Raw genomic sequence first — 18,453 nt, forward strand, 5'->3', positions numbered from 1 at the left:
GTCCTGCTGGATTGAAGCCAAATTATCGGAGAGCAAACATTGCTCTTCTAACAAGGAGGTTTATTAGTGGTGTTCGATAATCATGGCATTGACATCTTTATGTACCCTCGGTTCTGTTACTCTCATTCTTCCAAGTTAAAAAACAATTCTTCGAAACTCAACATCAATTTTGAACAAAGTATTACCTCAGAAGATTGCCCATGTGCGATCAATATAGGTACAGAGAAGATCTGCTAAGGTTCTGTGATAGATCCAGAGCAGCCAGAATGTATTTTGTCAAGAAAAAATCAAGGAAAAAAAACCATGACATAATTAGAACCGGGAAATCACAGAATTCATCAAGTTATTTGTACGCTCAAAACGCCAGGTACCTAACCAACTACCTGTCAGGAATATACTCACCGGGTATGCAAATGTGATGCGAAGGTTATAGAGTCATGGAATGACAGAAGTCGAGGCAATTAGCTCTCTGTCTGTCACTCAGTGTGTTCCAACATACTTGAAGTAAGTAGGTCGGCAGTCCTCTTCTTGGAGAAAGTCTGCACCAGCGTAAGATTTGCCAGGGGTGCAGCCTTTACACTTGGGTGAGTTGGGGCAGTTGTAGTAGGGAATGTGATTGTATCCAATGTCGCGGAACCTAAACAGAAAAAAAAAGTAAGTCGGATGTCTATCTATGTTACAGTGAGATCAGAAACGTACCAATGCACATTGGCTGCATCTGCAAACAGACCAACGCCGAGAGAGTGGACTGGCGCATCGCCCCATCGCTCATAGTAGAAGCCACCGGCACGGTCCAGGTGCTGGAAATAGGCCTCGTACTTGTCACCACGGAAGAAATCCATGTCACCCACTTCAAAGTTGGACCAGAAATGGCAGGTAGAGTAACCGTTGGCACCAGAAGTGTGCTCAGGACGAACCTTGTCATCTGTAATCCACTCCCACATGTTGTTGTCGCTCAGGTATGAAGGGTTTGCCGCTAGGAACTTCTTGGTCTCGGGCCAGAGAGTACGGATAGTCTGAGGCGCATCGTAGAGGTTGATGGTGAAGCCGTAGGTTTTGTTGTTGTCCTCCATGTAGCGGAAGACATCATAGTCAACATCGCAGAAGAATTGAACCTTGGGCTCAATGCGCCAGTAGTAGCGATACTTGTCAAGAGCCGGGTGTTTGTAGAACATGCCGCTGTTCCAGCGACACATTTGATGGTAGGATACCTTTGAAGCGTACTGGATATTTTCCTCCTCCAGCAGTTGGGCGGACTCGCGGAAAAGGTCCATGTTGATCCAGCTCGGAACATCCCAGTGCTCCTTCGGAACCAATTCTACAAGCGAAAGGGTCAGTCATGCCCATGCATTTATACCGCTCAAAAAAGGGTCACGTACCATATTGGCACTTGGCCTTCGTGGCAGCCTGAGTCTTCTGCTTGAATTCATCGGTGAACTCCTTGTCATTGAAGAAGATATATGGGTAGTTGAACTTGTGGTTCCAGGTCCTCTCGAGGTCGCTCATAGTGTTAAGGAGGTCGTGGAGTTCCTCATTGCGAACCAACGAAATCAGGGCGGCATTAGTGCGAGCGGATTTCTCGGCTTCAGGACTGTAGTCGTGCTCGTCGGCGCGCCATAATTCCCCAGCTGGCTCACCCGTTGCTATCCTGGGGTTAGTATGTGGGGTATGGAGTCAAGATCGGAGAGGCAAGACACTCACGATCTAGAAGAGGGTCCCTGGTCATGCCATGGACAAGCTTAGAAGAGGTACTGTTAGAGCCCTGTCTTAGTTGGAAGATGAGGAATAATGTGATCAGGATGCATGCTGCACCCAGCATTCGAATCGGACGTGCAATTGCCATTTTGTGAAGATTGTAAGGGGGGAGGGGAGTTTGTCCAGTGAAAGTACAACTTTAGATCATAATCCACATTTCCCTTTTGGGATTAGCGCCCGCGCGTCATCCAGTTGGCTCTCACTTTCACATTACATGAATCATTGAATGCTTCAATACTTTCATCCAACATGTCTGCGATCCTGGGCTCACTGACTGATGATCTGATCACAGCTGTCGCCCAGGTCTCGCCCGAGCAGAGAGTATTTTTTTTTCTTTTCCCTCGCCTTCCAAGTTTCATGCTAATTGATGTTCAGCAATCTCCACGCGTCCAGAACCTCAAGCGTCGAGTGGAGGCAGCTCTAAAGCCTGGAGCGCATGGTCGTACTGACCAGTTTGAAGTTGCTCGTCAGCTAGATGGCTTACAAGAGAAATTCCAAGTCCTGAATCGGGATGAACTAGCTGATGCTCTTAGCGGCTGCCTCCAGGAATTAGAGGATATTCGCAGCGCATCATCATGGCTACCAGAGTCACTGAGCTTGATGTTGCAGCTTTCGGATCGCCCTGTTCTGTTTTCAAACATTGACGAACTTGAAAAGCCGGTTGAAGAAGCACCAGAGTCCGAATCGTTGACATGGTCTGAATTGAATGGCCAAGGGACTGCTTTCAGCAACGAGGACATCTGGGAAGAGGTGAACTTTGCCGACGACTCATCTGAAGATGATCTTCTATCTGTCTCCAGTCATTCATCTTCTTACCAAGAAACTCCTCAAACGCCCCAAACACTTAACGACAAGGAAAAGGAATACACTATTCCGGACGATGTGTTTATGTCTGGAAAAGACGAAGCTCTAATTGAGTCTATAGATAGGGCGCAATTTTGGAAACCAGAAAATCATGCTCCAGTCACCCGGGGAATGGAAAATTCTCCTCGACTAATAACAGAACTGCAATTAGCTAGAGAAACGATCTTCATGCTGCAAGGCTTGCCGACATCTATTTTCTGGCGCCTGGATAACAAAATTGCGGTGGATCGCAGCTATAAAGTTGCACATTTTTCTAACCAAGCCCTTTCATCAACTCTACAATTCTTTACTCAGATCGGGACTAAAGTCGATGTGGTGCGGCTCTTTACCCGGGTTCCACAAACCATCCCTTATATGCAGACTTTCTGCCGGGGTCTCGAGGAGCATTTGCTCAAGTTCGATGCGACTCTTTCTCAAGCACAATGCGCTTATCTCTCTCCGGATTCAACTGTGAGCATGCTTCAATTACTTGATGACGTTCGCCAGCATTGCCATGATTTGGTGCTGCTGTCAAATCTGATTCTCGGGCTGAGCCAAAACTCGAATGAGCAGCCTATGCGCTGCCTAGACTCAATATATGATTTGATATGCTCACTGGAAGCCCTTGGCGATGAGAATGCATTCAATGCGCTGACAACTCTTTTCTTTTCTTGCTTCAAAACATATACCCTGTCAGTTCAGCTATGGATGAAGAATGGCCAAATTGACACTCTGAACAGTGCGTTCTTTGTGCGAAGAGAACCTCAGAATAGTGAATTGCGAACACTGTGGCATGACTGGTACATACTGGATGAGGGTTTTCGTGGCCAAAATACCCCTCGATTTTTGAAACCCTGCGTCCAGAAGGTCTTCGCTACTGGCAAGAACATGGTGTTGTTGCGCCACCTAAACGCCATCCCCGAACTTTCGGAGTCAACCGAGGAGTCGGAAAGGATATTTGATCAAATGGAAGTGGAAGCTTTTTCTCCATTTTCGCCCCCATTCTCCGCGCTGGTCGAGGCCGCTTTTGAAAGTCTAGTTAATATGAACCACTCAGTCAGTTCTAGCCTGTCAAAAACAGAACTGGGTGAAAAATGTGGATTATGGTCTGCCATTGAGGCACTGGAACATGTCTACCTTGGAAAAGACTTGAGTATTCTTGGCACGATTGACGCCAAAATCTTTGATCTAATGGATAGTGGTCGCTCCTGGGACGACAAGTTTCTACTGACCGAATTGACAAGATCGGCCTTCAGCGTCATGCCTTCTATTGAACCTTTCAGGTTGGTTGTGCGCTCCGAGAGCTCTTCGTCCTGCGACCCCCAGGACCAGCGGACTGTTCAAATCCTCAAGAACATTTCCATTGATTACGTGCTTCCCTGGCCAGTGGCGAATATTATCACTCAAAATGAAATCTATTCGTACCGGCGCATATCCACATTTCTGACACAGATTCGACGCGCAAAATATGCTCTAGTCCGACAACGTATTCGAGGAGCGCGCCAAAAGTCAGTACATGACGAAGATGGAAGTCTCGTGCACGGGATTCATCACCAACTTCTCTGGTTCCTTGATTCTCTTTATTCCCATCTCACATACCCGGTCATCACTACTACGAGAAAAGCGCTGCGCTCAGCCTTGAACAGCGCAGAAGATGTTGATGCAATGATTACCGCACACCAATCCCACATGGCTTCGCTAGAAGAGCAATGTCTACTCTCAGACAATTTGGCTCCAATTCACAAGGCTATTATAAATATCTTAGATCTTTGCATCCGTTTTGCAGATCTGCAAACGGTACGCTGGCTAGAGACCTCTGGATCCGGCGGAATGCCCGGTGAAGCTTCGGCTGCACTGCATCCTCCGAAACGCCAGCGAGATCCAGATGATTCCGACTACGATTCGGATGATGGGGATCACGACCTTGAGCAGACGCTGACAATCTCATTCCGCGAGTCACCTTATGAACACCAGATGCGGAAAGTCAAGCATGAATCTGACTACCTGATGAGTTTCGTGGCGGACGGATTGAAGGGTGTTTTGCGTGCGGATGGGTTGCATAGCTGGAATATCTTGGCTTATCGATTAGACTGGCGGTAAAACTTGGATCTTAAGCCATGATATGACCTTGGAAGTGAGGTCCGGGTTGCACAATTTGCTTTAACGATGATAGGCTAAATGCCATTACGAATCTATGGTGACAACTCTCAAATTTAATTTTTTTTTTTTTTTTTTTTTTTTTTTTTTTTGAATATACCTGCATATACTACGACCGGAAACCTCAGAAAGGAATAATCCGTTATAATCATACAATTCAACAGGAAAAATTTACTGCATTGATGTGTAAATTTCCAAGGTTATATATCTTTGTAGAAAAAGAGCATAACATTGCTTAAAATATTTGAAAATATACTCTGTTTCGTAAATGCTTTTTCAACATGACGGTTACCCTTCCATTCCCTTGAAACCCAGACTATAGACAAAAAAAAAAAAAAAAAGATAGCGTAGCAAAGAGCCAAATATAAAACAAGTAAAGATCAGACTTAGCCCACCCAACGTCTGGCGCTGAAGAACATGCGACCCCAAGGACCGACCTCACCCCAAGATTCAGCGTTTGGAGGCAGGTAGCTAGCAACACCATTGATAATGGTACGCTCGGGATGAGGCATCATAGCGAGAACACGACCGTCAGGGCTACGCACACCAGCGATACCCTGAGGGCTGCCGTTGGGGTTGAAGGGGTAACGCATGGTCGGCTTGAGGCTAGCATTGTCAAGGTAGCGGACGGGAGCAAGACCCTCGCGAATGAAATCGGCGGATGAAGCACCATGAGCAAACGAAGCGCGTCCCTCGCCGTGAGCGACAACGATGGGCATGGCAGAGCCATCCATGCCGTGGAAGAAGACACTGGGTCTGGACGGGTCGGGGTCAGAGACTCGGACCATGCAGACACGGCCCTCATACTGCTCGCTGGAGTTGCGCTCGAAGCTAGGCCAGTGGTTGGCACCAGGGATCAGCTCCTTCACACGAGATAGGAACTGACAGCCGTTGCATACACCAAGGGCGAAAGTGTCAGGACGCTCGAAGAACGCTTGGAACTCCTTACGTGTGTTCTCGTGCAGTAGCACAGACTTGGCCCAACCTTGGCCGGCACCGAGGACGTCACCGTACGAGAAGCCACCACAAGCGGCGAGACCGGCAAAGCTAGCCAGGGAGATGCGACCAGAGAGGATATCAGTCATGTGGACATCCACGGCAGCGAAGCCGGCAGTCTGGAAGGCAAAGGCCATCTCGGCCTGGCCGTTCACACCCTGTTCACGAAGAATGGCGACACGAGGCTTGTTGTTGAAGGGAGAGTATGCAGAGAGGCTGGTCATCAAGGGCAGTCCACGGTCCTTGGGGTCGAAGCTTGGGTTCCACGACATACCGGGGTTAACGTCGTCAAGGATGTTCTCGTACTCCTGCTCAGCGCACTCGGCATTATCACGGATCTTCTGCATGTGGTAGGAGGTCTTGGCCCAGGTCTGCTGGAGGTTTGAGCGGGTGTTACGGTATACCAGAGAAGCCTTGTGGTAAATGACAAGGTCCTGCTTGGGCTTAGCAGAGACACGACCAATCTTGTGAATTAATCCGGCAGGGGGACCGCAGGTTGCGAAGCAAGAGCGGAACTTGATCTCGTCCTGCTTGCGGACCTGGAAGACGGCACCAAGCTCCTCGTTGAAGAGACACTGGATAACGTCTTGGGTGTGGAAGGAGGAGCAGATGTTGTCCAGCATGATCTCGACACCACAGCGACCGGCGAACATCATCTCAGCGAGAGTGGTGAGAAGACCACCGTCAGAGCGGTCATGGTAAGCCAGGACAATGCCGGCTTCCTGGAGCCACTGGGTGGCATCGAAGAAGTCTCGGAAGATGTCAACGTCGCGAACGTCAGGGCACTCGGTACCAACTTCATTGAAGACCTGAGCAAGAGCAGAACCGCCAAGGGTCTTGCGACCGAAGGAAAGGTCGACAAACATGAGCACAGTCTCTCCAACATCCTCAAAGTCACGGAGAGCTGGGGTCCAAGTCTTGCGGATATCACCAACCGGGGCAAAGGCAGAGATTACACAAGACATAGGAGCTGTGACTTCCTTAGCCTCGTTCGAAGCTTCATCCTTCCATTTCATCTTCATGGACATGGAGTCCTTTCCAACGGGAATGCTGATACCGAGCTTAGGGCACAGATCTAGACCTATGGCCTCAACAGCCTCATAGATAGCAGCACCTTCGCCAGGGTGGCTACTAGCAGACATCCAGTTTGCAGAAAGCTTCACACGGCTCAGGCGGTCCACCAAATCGGAGGCAGCAAGATTCATGAGAGACTCGGCAACAGCCATACGTGCTGAAGAGCCAGGAGAGATGAGAGCCAGGGTAGGCTTTTCACCCATAGCCATGGCCTCACCAGTCTTGACTCCTTGAAGCAACGAGGTGGCAGTCACGGAAACATCAGCAACGGGGGTTTGCCACTTTCCAACCATCTGGTCGCGGGCAGTAAGACCTCCCACAGTTCGGTCACCAATGGTGATCAAGAAGGACTTAGAGCCGACGGAAGGCAGCGACAACACGCGATTAACAGCCTCGTTGACCAGTTCAACCTTCGACGAGAGCGAAGGAAGATACTTTGTCAGACTGGAATCCACAGCAGGCAGAGTCAGCTTGCGCGAATCCACAGTTCTGGTCATACGTGGTGGTTTGCCGAATAGTACAGACAAGGGCAGGTCGATGGGTTTAGGGTACTCCTTGGAATCCCGGTCGAGAAGGATAAGTCTTTTCTCCTCCTCAGAAGCACCTCCACGGCCAACAACCGAGAAGCCACAGCGCTCACGCTGAGAAATAGCGGTGAACTTATTCATGCCCTCCTCTCCAACAGCCAAAACATATCGCTCCTGGGCCTCGCAGCACCAGATTTGCATGGGGCTCATGCTCTTGTCAGTACTCTCAACCTCCCGGAGCTCGAAAGTGGCACCCAAGCCAGAGTCATGAATAAGCTCAGGGAGAGCGTTGGACAGACCACCTGCACCAACGTCGTGGATGAACTTAATGGGGTTGGCATCGCCCATAGCGACGCATGCATTGATCACCTCCTGGGCTCTGCGCTGGACTTCGGCATTGCCTCTCTGCACACTGGCAAAGTCAAGATCAGCTGAACCTTCACCAGAGGTGATACTAGAAGCAGCACCTCCTCCAAGACCAATAAGCATGGCGGGACCGCCCAACACAACGAGATAAGAACCGGGCTTGACGATGTCAGGGTTTTTCAAGGCGTGCTGAGGACGGACAGTTCCGACACCACCAGCAATCATGATAGGCTTGTGGTATCCACGCACTTCCTTTTGGCCATTGCCGATATCAATCTCGGTAAGAAGGGTACGGAAGTAACCAGTTGTGATGGGTCGGCCAAACTCGTTGTTGTAGGCGGCACTACCGATGGGTGCTTCGAGCATAATGTCCAAGCTGCTTGCGATGTGGTTTGGCTTGCCCACATCGAGCTCCCACGGTTGTCTCAGCCCAGGAATCAGGAGATCAGACACGCAGAAGCCTGAAAGACCCGCCTTAGGGCGAGAACCACGACCGGTAGCTCCCTCATCACGGATCTCTCCACCAGAGCCAGTTGCAGCTCCTGGATAGGGAGAAACGGCAGTAGGGTGGTTGTGGGTTTCAACCTTGGCCAAGAAGTGTACGAATTCCTTTGTGTGTGTCCACTCCCCAGTGGTTGAGCTGGGAGCCCAGAAAGCAGCCTCACTACCCTCAATAACAGCAGAGTTATCGCTGTAGGCACTGACGGTAAACTCCGGGTGTTTCTTGTGCGTGTTGCGAATCATAGCGAAGAGGCTGTTGGGCATTGGCTTACCGTCGATCACCCATGAGGCATTGAACTGCTTGTGTCGGCAATGCTCGGAGTTGACCTGCGCAAACATGAACAGCTCGACATCAGTGGGGTCACGAGCAATAGCTCCGTTGGGGCCATAGGCCTCAGCCAGGTACTCAATTTCAGAGTCGTCCAAGGCAAGACCCAATTCCTTGTTGGCTTCCTGGAGGATTTCTTTTGGGGACTTGTCTCTGCCTTGCAAAGAGATAGTCTTGAGAGGTTGAGGAGCGTGTTCGGAGAACATTAAGTTCAGATCAGGCTCGTCATTGCTGATGATTTGGGTCATACGGTCGTGAATGAGATCCATATATCCGGCCTTGTAGTCCTCGGTTCCATTACGAAGACAAGAAATTTTCATTCCTCGCTCGATACGCTTCACGGACTGACGCAGGCCACATACCTGTGCAATACCAGTAGCCTGGGAGCTCCACGGTGAGATAGTTCCAGTTCTGGGGAAAATATAGAAGGTATCGAATTGACCGTCGTCAGAGGTGAAAGTGGGAGGTACATCGGTTATGTCGCCATATTGAAGTAGTTGCTCGAGGACAGAGCGCTGGAATTCACCCAAGGCCTGGGAAGTATGCACGTAATGAACCCATTGGGCCCGCACGTCTTTAACACCCAGACTGGCAGCAATGGCGTTTCCGCGCGAGCGGGAGAACGCCACCGAGCCCGGGATGGCAAGGTATGAATCGGTGGAAGACATGGTGAAGAAGTAAAAGCCTCCCTCTAGAAAAGGAGGACCTCTCAAGTTTGGCTTGAGTAAAGAGGTTCCCCGCGATGACTCTTGACTTTTTTTTTTTGCAAAAAACGGAATGGTCCCCGCCCTAAGCCGATTACGGCCGCTTATCCATGGGGTCACGTGCCTATCAAATCGAATTCGATCTTGCCAAGCCTTGTTACTAATAAATTCAAAATTGTTATTTAACGTGCGTCACGGTTGACCGAGCGTCCCGGTTGATCGAGCGACGCATTTGGAACTTAAAAAATCTAAGATTTTCAACATCAACTTTTAACACCAAAACATGAATTAATTATCTATTTAACGCGTGTAGGACACTGGGTATATATATGGCCTTTGGTTCCACAACCTGAACAGGTGACGAGTCGCCTAATAGTAGGTAAAGTAGGCAATGGAACATCTTCTATAGGTTGTCCAGGAGCATCCTCTAGGGATATATATTCAACTCTACCATTCTCCTGAGCAACCACGCTTTGCTGCAATTCCTCCAAACTCCGAAGACTCCCTTCATGGCCTCTGTGCTTCTTGCTAGCCGCTCTCTTTTTTATCTTTCTCTTCGCAGTATTCTCCAATCGCTGAATACGGTCTTCCATCATCATCATCATCCGAATCGCCATCTGAGTATGCGCATCTTGCGACCGATAAATTTGTCGTTTTAGAGGTGAAGTTAAAGCTCCTGAGGAAGATTCGAGTTCTTTCTTGATAGCAGAATTCGATTTTTGGACTTTTGAGTAGCTCCAAGGCCGATTTAAGTCACTGCTGCTTAAAGAAGTAGGGCGTTGAGGGTGGTCGTGAGGGGGGGTCTTAAGGGGGGTCTTGAGGGTGGTTTTCGACCATGATATTCAGCTTTTCTAAAACATGATTAGCATCCAGGGGTACTAAACCAGCGCCCCTGAAGCTATTCACTATAGTAGATGCTTTAAATGTTGCTTTGCGTGTATAAGGATAGATTTGGAGGAAATCATCCTTATCAATAGAATCCACTCCATTCTGTATTTCAGCACTAATCAGGCCTCCATATACCTTTTTAAGCACCGAAAAACATCCTACATCAAGAGGTTGTAATAGATGGGATGAATGAGCTGGCATACATAGACAAATAATATCGTTGTCCGCGCATAGTTGGTCGAATTCTGGCGTACGATGCGAAGAATGACCATCTAAAACCAACAGAATATATCTCCCTTTCTGGACCAAATTAGGTATAAAGTGGCTTTTCAGCCAATCTAGACCCATTGGATTTGTAGTCCAACCAGTTGGGCTAGTGTTTAGTGACCATTTAGGGGGTAGATGGTCAAACCAACGCTCCATAAAATGTTTCCCTTTTAGGATGATATAGGGCGGAAGCGCAACACCTTGGGCGTTGATAGTCTCAATAACAGTAACCCACTCTCGATTTCCAGCTTGAAGAAGCCTTCGTTTACCATGGTAATCTGAGGAGCATATAATATACTCTGAAGATATAACACCCATCGCAAATCCAGTCTCATCGAAGTTATAGATATCCTCTGAAAGGATACCATATTTTGTGACTATATTCTGGACGAGATTAAACCACCCTTGGATGACTTGTGGATCTTCTGTCTGCGCCCTCTGGATATCAAGCGCCCGAGATTTTCGCGTATGAAGAGATTCGGTGCGTTGAAGGAATCCTGTCACCCAGTTTTTGCCAACTTTAGGGGGGGTGTCGGAGGGGACAATTTCGCGGGCGCGGAGGAGCAGATTCGCCATATTTCGGCACATTTCATGCGAAAAAGCGAATCCTCTAGCGTCCATATCAAGGAGCCATTTTTCCATCGATTTCTCCTCACCTTTAGAGAATTTATGGCGAGAATGGCGAGTTATGGCCTTCGATTTGCGACCTTGGATTCGCGCTTTCAAAGTTGAGACAGGAACTGAAAAGGCGCGAGCAGCGGCAGCAGCAGAGGAGTATCGTTCATCTTTAATAGCCTGAATTGCTAATAAGACTTTACTCTCCTGCTGCTCCAAATCTTTCGATTTTTGAGTGCGAATTGGAGGCATTGTTGGTGTTAGAAAAAGGAGGGTCGATTTCGGGGTAAATATTTTGAGGTGTCGCTCGGCCAACCGGGACGCTCGGTCAACCGTGACGCACGTTAGTTACTAAATAATCGAAATCTAGTCTCACAACGTATTTAACTTAATAAATATTTAAAATATTTACTTAGATAGTTATTTAAGTAGGTAAACAACTCCTTTGATTTTTAAGTCTGATTCGGATACAACTACTATCAAGTACATTTCTTTCGCTCTATTTACCATAATCACATTTTTGTTGATTAACTTGATCTTAATAACTTAATAAGCAAGGGAAGAGGAAGAAGACTTGCCAGCGTCATATAAAGAAGTGTTCTCTCAGTGCGATGATTGGGATAAAGTTACTACACATCTCTTGAGCTGGAATCAACTAATGAATCAACCTCTTAACCAGGACTTTGAGTTTGATCTTGATACTTTACCTATATTGATCAAAAGCAGATCATTTTGGCTATGTTGATCTAAGCATGTACTAGTGTTAAAATATAGGCCCTAGTCAGTGTCCCTCACGCGGTACTCGGTCAGAACCAAAGAGGAGCGTAACGTCACTTCAGGTATATTCTGCCAACATTGTAATCTCCATCTTCTGGTTCCTGATATCAATGGCATTCTATTTAAGAAGCATCTCCATCAAGATTGTGCTCGAGAGATGTATGATTGGTGTCGGTCTCGCAACTGTTACCATCTCTGGGCCTATCTCCTTACCAACTGGTATAAAGAAGATAAATAAATTCTCTTGTCGTTTCATACAAATTTATGGGCGACAATAGCCTGTTCTGAATAAACATCGTGGAGATAGTACAGCCCTGGAGATATTTGTAAAGAGAAACATCGGCAGAGAAAATATCAAATTACCAACTCTACAAATACTCACTCTACTTATTCAGGGGCCACCTTAGCGGAATACCCTACACGGAGTTTGTTAGGCTTCCAGATCCAAGTGGGTCGGTCTTTCCTTAGCATATTGAACTATCAAGATCTGGGAGTTAAAATCATACTTGCTACACAGTACTAACTAGTGTGCCTTAGAAAGAGCAATCTCACAATTAAATTGGATCTAGCCCTGAAAATCTCACCTCCAGCCTCGGTGGTTAATTGCCATTGATTCACTGAAATCCTTTGTGGATCATTGATCAAGGATAGATCCCCCCCTCTCTCTCCGTAATATTTTCTCTTAGTCTCTAACTTCATTTCTACGTTCCAAATCAATAAGCTTATTAATTTTTAATAAAACTGATTGGTGACTTCAGAAGTAAAGAAAAGCCACATAATGGTAGCGGGAAGTCTTACCCCTGATCAGCATATAATATGGGTCGAAAGGATTTGTTGGCATATAATTACAAGATGATATGAGCCCCCTGCAGGCAGGTCTTAACTTAATTAATTATCCAGTGCAGCACGATACCATCACTGTTGACCTAATTATAATACATGTATCTAACAAGCCTCTTGTACTTGGCAGCGGCGGCAGCTGCCACGCATATACACCGAGCTTTCAAGGCTGAAGATATCATTACCCGTGATGTCGCCATTCTTGGAGGTGGTTCCACCGGTACGTTCGCTGCTGTCCAGCTAAATGGACAAGGGCACAGTGTAGCGCTTGTTGAGAAGAAGTCATCTCTGGGAGGTCATGCTGAGACGTTATACCTCCCCAACGGAAGCTATATCAATTACGGAGTTGAAGGGTATTTCAACAACGCAAAAACCAAGGACTTCTTCGCTCAACTTAATGTTGACTATGAAATCCTTCTCCCTGGCACCATCCTGTCTCACAGTGTCAATTTCAACACGGGTAAGACAGTGGCACCTGGTGCAGACATCTTGGAGACTGTTGCGGCAGCTGTTCTTTATCGTGCTGCAATTGAACAATTCGACTATCTATCGACTGGACTCTACACGCTCCCAGATCCAGTTCCCGAGGTCCTTCTCCGGCCATTCAAAGAATTCGTTGAAAAGCATGCCCTGCAAGGGGCGTTAGAGCTAATTTTTACCTTCGCCGAGAACGTGGGAGATCTTCTTGAAGCCCCGTTGATCTATGTCATCCAGAACTTTGGCATCGTCCATATCGATGCACTGCTGAATGGTGGGTACATTAGGCCGAAGAATGGAACGGGGCAGCTATTCAGCCAAGCAACTGAATACATTGGTAAGGAGAACATCTTCTTCGACACAACCGTGTCCCAAATGAAGCGCAATGCCACCGGCGTGGAGATGGTCATCCAGAGCACCGATGGAACTAGCAAACTCATTCAAGCAAAGAAGCTCCTGGTCACTTTCCCTCCTACCACTGATAGCATGAGTGGTTTTGATCTTCGCACAGAGGAATCCGAGCTATTCTCCAAATGGGGTCACAAAAACTATTATGCTGCTGCGGTCACCAATACCAATATTCCTGACTTCGTCAACGTCGTCAACACAGATCCGAACAACCAGCCTGGTAGTCTCCCGCTGCCACCGTTTATCTGGGCCTTTGAGTACTCGGGTGTTCCGGGTTACTTCATGGCTAAGATTGTGGCCGAAGGCAACTTTACAGCCGAGGAAGCTAGGGACCTGATCAGGTCTGATCTCAAACGTATGAGCACGGCTGGCACCTTCTCCACTTCAGCGGAGCCCGAAATCGCGGCTTTTGCAAGCCATTCCCCAGAAACGCTTATCGTGTCTGTTGATGACGTCAGAGATGGATTCTATAGGAAGCTATATGCACTACAGGGAGAGCAGAGCACCTATTATACGGGATACACTTTCTGCACAGACTACTCAACGGTGCTGTGGAACTACACCAGCAGCGTGCTAGATATGATGGATTTGTAAAGAACTGGAATTTTGAACATTTGAATCATCTATATACTTAGATAGTTAACAACCTTGAAAACACATATAAATAGTTCGACCTTTGAGGGCTTTATCCAGGTGAGTTAGTGCATATTTTGGATATTGGAGTCATCGCTGTTGCTTAATGTCACCTCAGGGTCAGGCCCGGTATCTGCCCAGGTGAATTTATCTACCTAACTACCTAGGTAGGTCATCTCAGGTCCACGTCCAAATCTACTGGTCCGGCACGCTGTTAGATTCTCAGCCACACGTCGAAACACATTCAGCCACAATCCCTGCAGGGCTACATCTATGCTGTAGCCTTACCCGTAATTCATACCATTGACAAGTCACAAAAGACCCATGGAGTTCAAGTTTGAAATCTGGAGTAGGACCCATAAACAGAGGATTTCAGGTCTAGACCACAGAATTTTCCTTACTGAGGTTGGCCGCAGATCGAGAAATTCCGCGATTGGAAAGAACGGAAAACCTTATGAAGAACCGTTTTCCCCTTAAATGGTAGCATACTCCGGATTGAAGATTGACTGTAATTGGTTGGCAGTGAAATTAAGGGCTGCCGAAAGAGCCGAAGACTCGCCGAAGACTCACCGAAGACTCACCGAAGACTACTAAACCATTTAATCCATAAAGTAAATAAATCCCAAACGAGCCGCCATCCTAGAACACCATAGTAAACTCGAGAAAATTGAACATCATATTTCAACAACCACCAGTTGAAATGATTCCAAATCTTGAATTCGGATTATTTGTAGTTGATGAAATAAATATATAGAAAGAAGGATTAGGAAATGATCGAGTAGAGTGTACTTAAAGCTAAAATAGATAAATTACACCGTAATTTATGATACCACCATCATATATTTATTTAATTTAGTTGAAATGAACTGATTCTGTGTGAAAACTCTTATCGTTATTCCTCACTGGATATTTAAATTATATCAGGGTTATGGTTGTTGAGATGTGATATTCAATTTTTTCGCGTTTACTATGGTGTTCTGGGGTGGCGGCTCGCCTGTGGTGGCGGCTCGTTTGGGATTTTAATTCTCAAATAACAGTGGATTCTAGGTGAAACAAAAACACAGTTTGATTTTGTAGACCCACCCATTTATCCATCTAGACCATACTAATTTGTATACTAGTATAGTCCTTCAAAACATGTATTCCTGTGAAATTTGCTCTCGGCTTGCCCCTCTATGGTTCCTGATCATGTAACACATTCCTGTGGAATTTGCTCTCGGCTTGCCCCTCTATGGTTCCTGATCATGTAACACATTCCTGTGGAATTTGCTCTCGGCTTGCCCCTCTGTGGTTCCTGGGGGATCATGTAACACATGTCTTTCCCGTTGAACTCGTGGCGCTTGTAGAATATGTGGCACCATGTTTGAACTATTGACGCCTAATACTTGGTATATCACATCACGCCAAGATCAAAATGTGGTCCAGTCGTCATATCTACTCCTACCACTATCATTAACTATTTCATTCCAAGTCTAGACCTCATGACTGTAGCGTACCTAAATTGTGTTCCATAACTAGTTAGAACTTTGAATTGAAGATTTTGTTGACACAGTAGATCAAACTTTAATGAGTTCTTCTAGAAGGGAATAACTACAAAGTAGAACCATTGATTCAATCCACTACAAATAATTGTGAGATAGGCGATGTCATAGCTGAGCAAAGCGGGCCGCCTCGATCGGTACTCTCGTTGCATACTTCCATATCAAGCTAGCCTATCCACAATTTACTTCCCAATGCGGCAGTGTAGCTTTTATGTGGGGCGGTTCCCGAGATCAAATTTGTAGGACTTCAGAGTATTCATTGGTTGCATATTCTTTCCTGAGGCCAAATAGTCAGAATTCAAGGGAACGCCAAGTCTAACCATGGAATGCCATGTGGTTATATAAACGCCTGATCTCGTCCTGGTCGATATATTTGTCAACTCAAAGACACTTCTGTGTTACTTATTTAATACTTAATCGACTGGGCACTAAGTATCAATCAATATACGCCTGGGCACTGTTCCACTTCAATTGGTTCCACACCTAAAACCATGGAGAACTCCCACTCAAATCAGCTCCGCTCCCATACTGGGCCCGTTCTCGAACAACCTGACTATCTTGACCTCCCCGTCCGAGAGGTCACCGACGATGCCGATCTTGAAGAATATACCACAGAGACAGCAGCAGGAGAAATCATCAAACCTATCAAGTCCAATGTCACCGGCAATTTGGAGGAATGGAAGCTGGTCACTTTCCACATCGATGATCCCGAGAACCCAAAGAATTGGTCCAAAGCATATAAATGGTACTGCACAATGGTTGTTGCCTTCACCTGTTTCGTCGTCGCTTTCTGCAGTAGTGTTATCACTTCCGGTCTTCCTGGTCCGGTAGAGACATTCAATGTCTCAATGGAGGTCAGCTTGGTTGTTGTCACCGTTTTTGTCATTGGATTTGGCGTCGGTAAGTTTATTCGTATATAAGTATACATCTTATTCTAAGACTGACATTATTCTAGGCCCTATGGCCTTCGCCCCCCTGTCCGAGATGGTTGGACGTCGTCCTTTATATGCTATAACTCTGGGAATTGCTGTCATCTTTGTTATTCCCTGTGCTGTTTCTAAGAACATTGGTACCTTGATCGTCTGCCGACTGATCGACGGTATTGCCTTCAGTGCCCCTATGACTTTGGTCGGTGGTACCCTGGCAGATATGTGGAAGAACGAGGAGCGTGGTGTTCCCATGGCAGCTTTCAGTGCTGCTCCCTTCATGGGCCCTGCCATTGGTCCCCTTGTTGGTGGTTACCTCTTCGATAACTGCGGTTGGCGATGGCTCTACTGGCTGCAACTTATTCTCGCTTTCTGCGCCTGGGCTTTGGTTACTTTCACTGTCCCCGAAACATATGCCCCCATCCTCCTCCGCAAGCGCGCTGCCAAGCTCCGTAAGGCCGAGAACGATGAAAAGTACACCACCGAAGCCGAGCTTGACCCCCGCCCTCTTGGTCAGAAGCTGAGCATCTACCTTTGGCGCCCCTTCCAGCTCCTTTTCCTCGAGCCCATCGTCTTCTTGATCTCCATCTACATGTCTGTTCTTTACGGTTTGCTGTACATGTTCTTCGTTGCTTTCCCCATCGTTTACCAGGATGGCAAGGGATGGAGTGCCTCCAAGACTGGTCTCATGTTCATTCCCCTGGCCGTCGGTGTACTTATGGGTGCCGCCTGTGCTCCAATAGTCAACAAGAACTACCTCACTCTTGTTGCCAAGTACAATGGCAAGCCCCCTGCTGAGATGCGTCTGATTCCCATGATGGTTTCTTGCTGGTCAGTTCCTATTGGTCTCTTCATCTTCGCCTGGTCCTCTTACCCTCATGTTCATTGGCTTGGACCCGCTATGGGAGGATGGCCCGTTGGTTTTGGCTTCATTTTCCTCTACAACTCCGCCAACAACTACCTGGTTGACACCTACCAGCACCAGGCTGCATCTGCTCTCGCAGCCAAGACTTTCATCCGATCCATGTGGGGTGCCTCCACTGTCCTGTTTACCAATCAGATGTACAACCGCTTAGGTTACCAATGGGCCAGCTCTCTACTCGCTTTCATTGCATTGGCATGCTGTGCCATCCCATACGTCTTCTACTTCTGGGGGGCAAAGATTCGCTCCTTCTCCAGGTTCGCTTTCAGTGATGATGAGGAGCAGGCTATCAAGGCTTAGATTACAAAGCCTAAAATTTAAATACTAATAGATATCGAGGGGAGGCAAAAGCGTGATGCCTAAGTTTGCAGAGATTCTCTCCGAGCAACATATCCTTATTGGTGATTCCGTTTTTGGTGGTTCCGTTTTTGGTGTTGCTTTTGTGTGGTTTTTAATGGTTATATTCCCTTGTGTGTTTTCCTGCTGTTTTGTGACGCCTGAACGTTGACGATTGGATGCATCGCATGAGAACGGCTTAAAATCTAGATACATACCCATTCTTATTTCATAGACATAAAATTTAAATTTAATGAATTACAATTTGCATCAAATATTCAAATTCCAGCATTGCAATGATCAAGGTAAAATGTGAATTTCTTAGATTAGCGATTGTTGAATTCTAGATTCTTGATAGACGATAACTAGGTCACGTGAATCGACGAGGGCACTCGCTCGCCATTCCCAATCAATTCTGTAATTCGAAACAATCATCTTGCCCACAATGCCGTTTCAACCGGAGTGAATAGAAGGATATATTAATTTCGAGCAATTCACATTATATAAAGGTCTCTGACCGCAGAAGTTCCCGAATCGCGTTTAAATTCCTGCTTAAATCCGTGACGGCCGCA

At 47.0% G+C, this 18,453-nt stretch overlaps 5 protein-coding genes across 5 annotated transcripts; 3 read left to right on the forward strand and 2 right to left on the reverse strand.

Moving 5' to 3' along the window:
- Positions 1-480: 480 nt before the first annotated feature.
- On the reverse strand, positions 481-1,843 carry N7495_001291 (glycosyltransferase family 15 protein; the record flags this gene model as incomplete). The annotated part of the gene is made up of 4 exons (XM_057203961.1): positions 481-637; positions 700-1,318; positions 1,380-1,643; positions 1,702-1,843. 4 exons carry the CDS (start codon positions 1,841-1,843, stop codon positions 481-483), a joined length of 1,182 nt encoding a protein of 393 aa, XP_057068034.1.
- Positions 1,844-2,004: 161 nt separating this feature from the next.
- On the forward strand, positions 2,005-4,698 carry N7495_001292 (uncharacterized protein; the record flags this gene model as incomplete). Its single annotated transcript, XM_057203962.1, has 2 exons — positions 2,005-2,076; positions 2,131-4,698. The coding sequence occupies 2 exons, from the start codon at positions 2,005-2,007 to the stop codon at positions 4,696-4,698; spliced, it is 2,640 nt and encodes an 879-aa protein (XP_057068035.1).
- Positions 4,699-5,141: 443 nt separating this feature from the next.
- On the reverse strand, positions 5,142-9,215 carry N7495_001293 (phosphoribosylformylglycinamidine synthase; the record flags this gene model as incomplete). The annotated part of the gene is made up of 1 exon (XM_057203963.1): positions 5,142-9,215. The coding sequence occupies one exon, from the start codon at positions 9,213-9,215 to the stop codon at positions 5,142-5,144; it is 4,074 nt and encodes a 1,357-aa protein (XP_057068036.1).
- A 3,522-nt stretch (positions 9,216-12,737) lies between these two features.
- N7495_001294 (uncharacterized protein) lies at positions 12,738-14,117 on the forward strand (the record flags this gene model as incomplete). The annotated part of the gene is made up of 1 exon (XM_057203964.1): positions 12,738-14,117. One exon carries the CDS (start codon positions 12,738-12,740, stop codon positions 14,115-14,117), a length of 1,380 nt encoding a protein of 459 aa, XP_057068037.1.
- Positions 14,118-16,188: 2,071 nt separating this feature from the next.
- On the forward strand, positions 16,189-17,845 carry N7495_001295 (MFS transporter; the record flags this gene model as incomplete). Its single annotated transcript, XM_057203965.1, has 2 exons — positions 16,189-16,597; positions 16,653-17,845. The coding sequence occupies 2 exons, from the start codon at positions 16,189-16,191 to the stop codon at positions 17,843-17,845; spliced, it is 1,602 nt and encodes a 533-aa protein (XP_057068038.1).
- Between the last annotated feature and the right edge of the window lie 608 nt (positions 17,846-18,453).

Source organism: Penicillium taxi (genome assembly GCF_028828555.1).
Source record: "Penicillium taxi strain IBT 34144 chromosome Unknown utg000001l_segment0_segment0, whole genome shotgun sequence".
Taxonomy (NCBI): domain Eukaryota; kingdom Fungi; phylum Ascomycota; class Eurotiomycetes; order Eurotiales; family Aspergillaceae; genus Penicillium; species Penicillium taxi.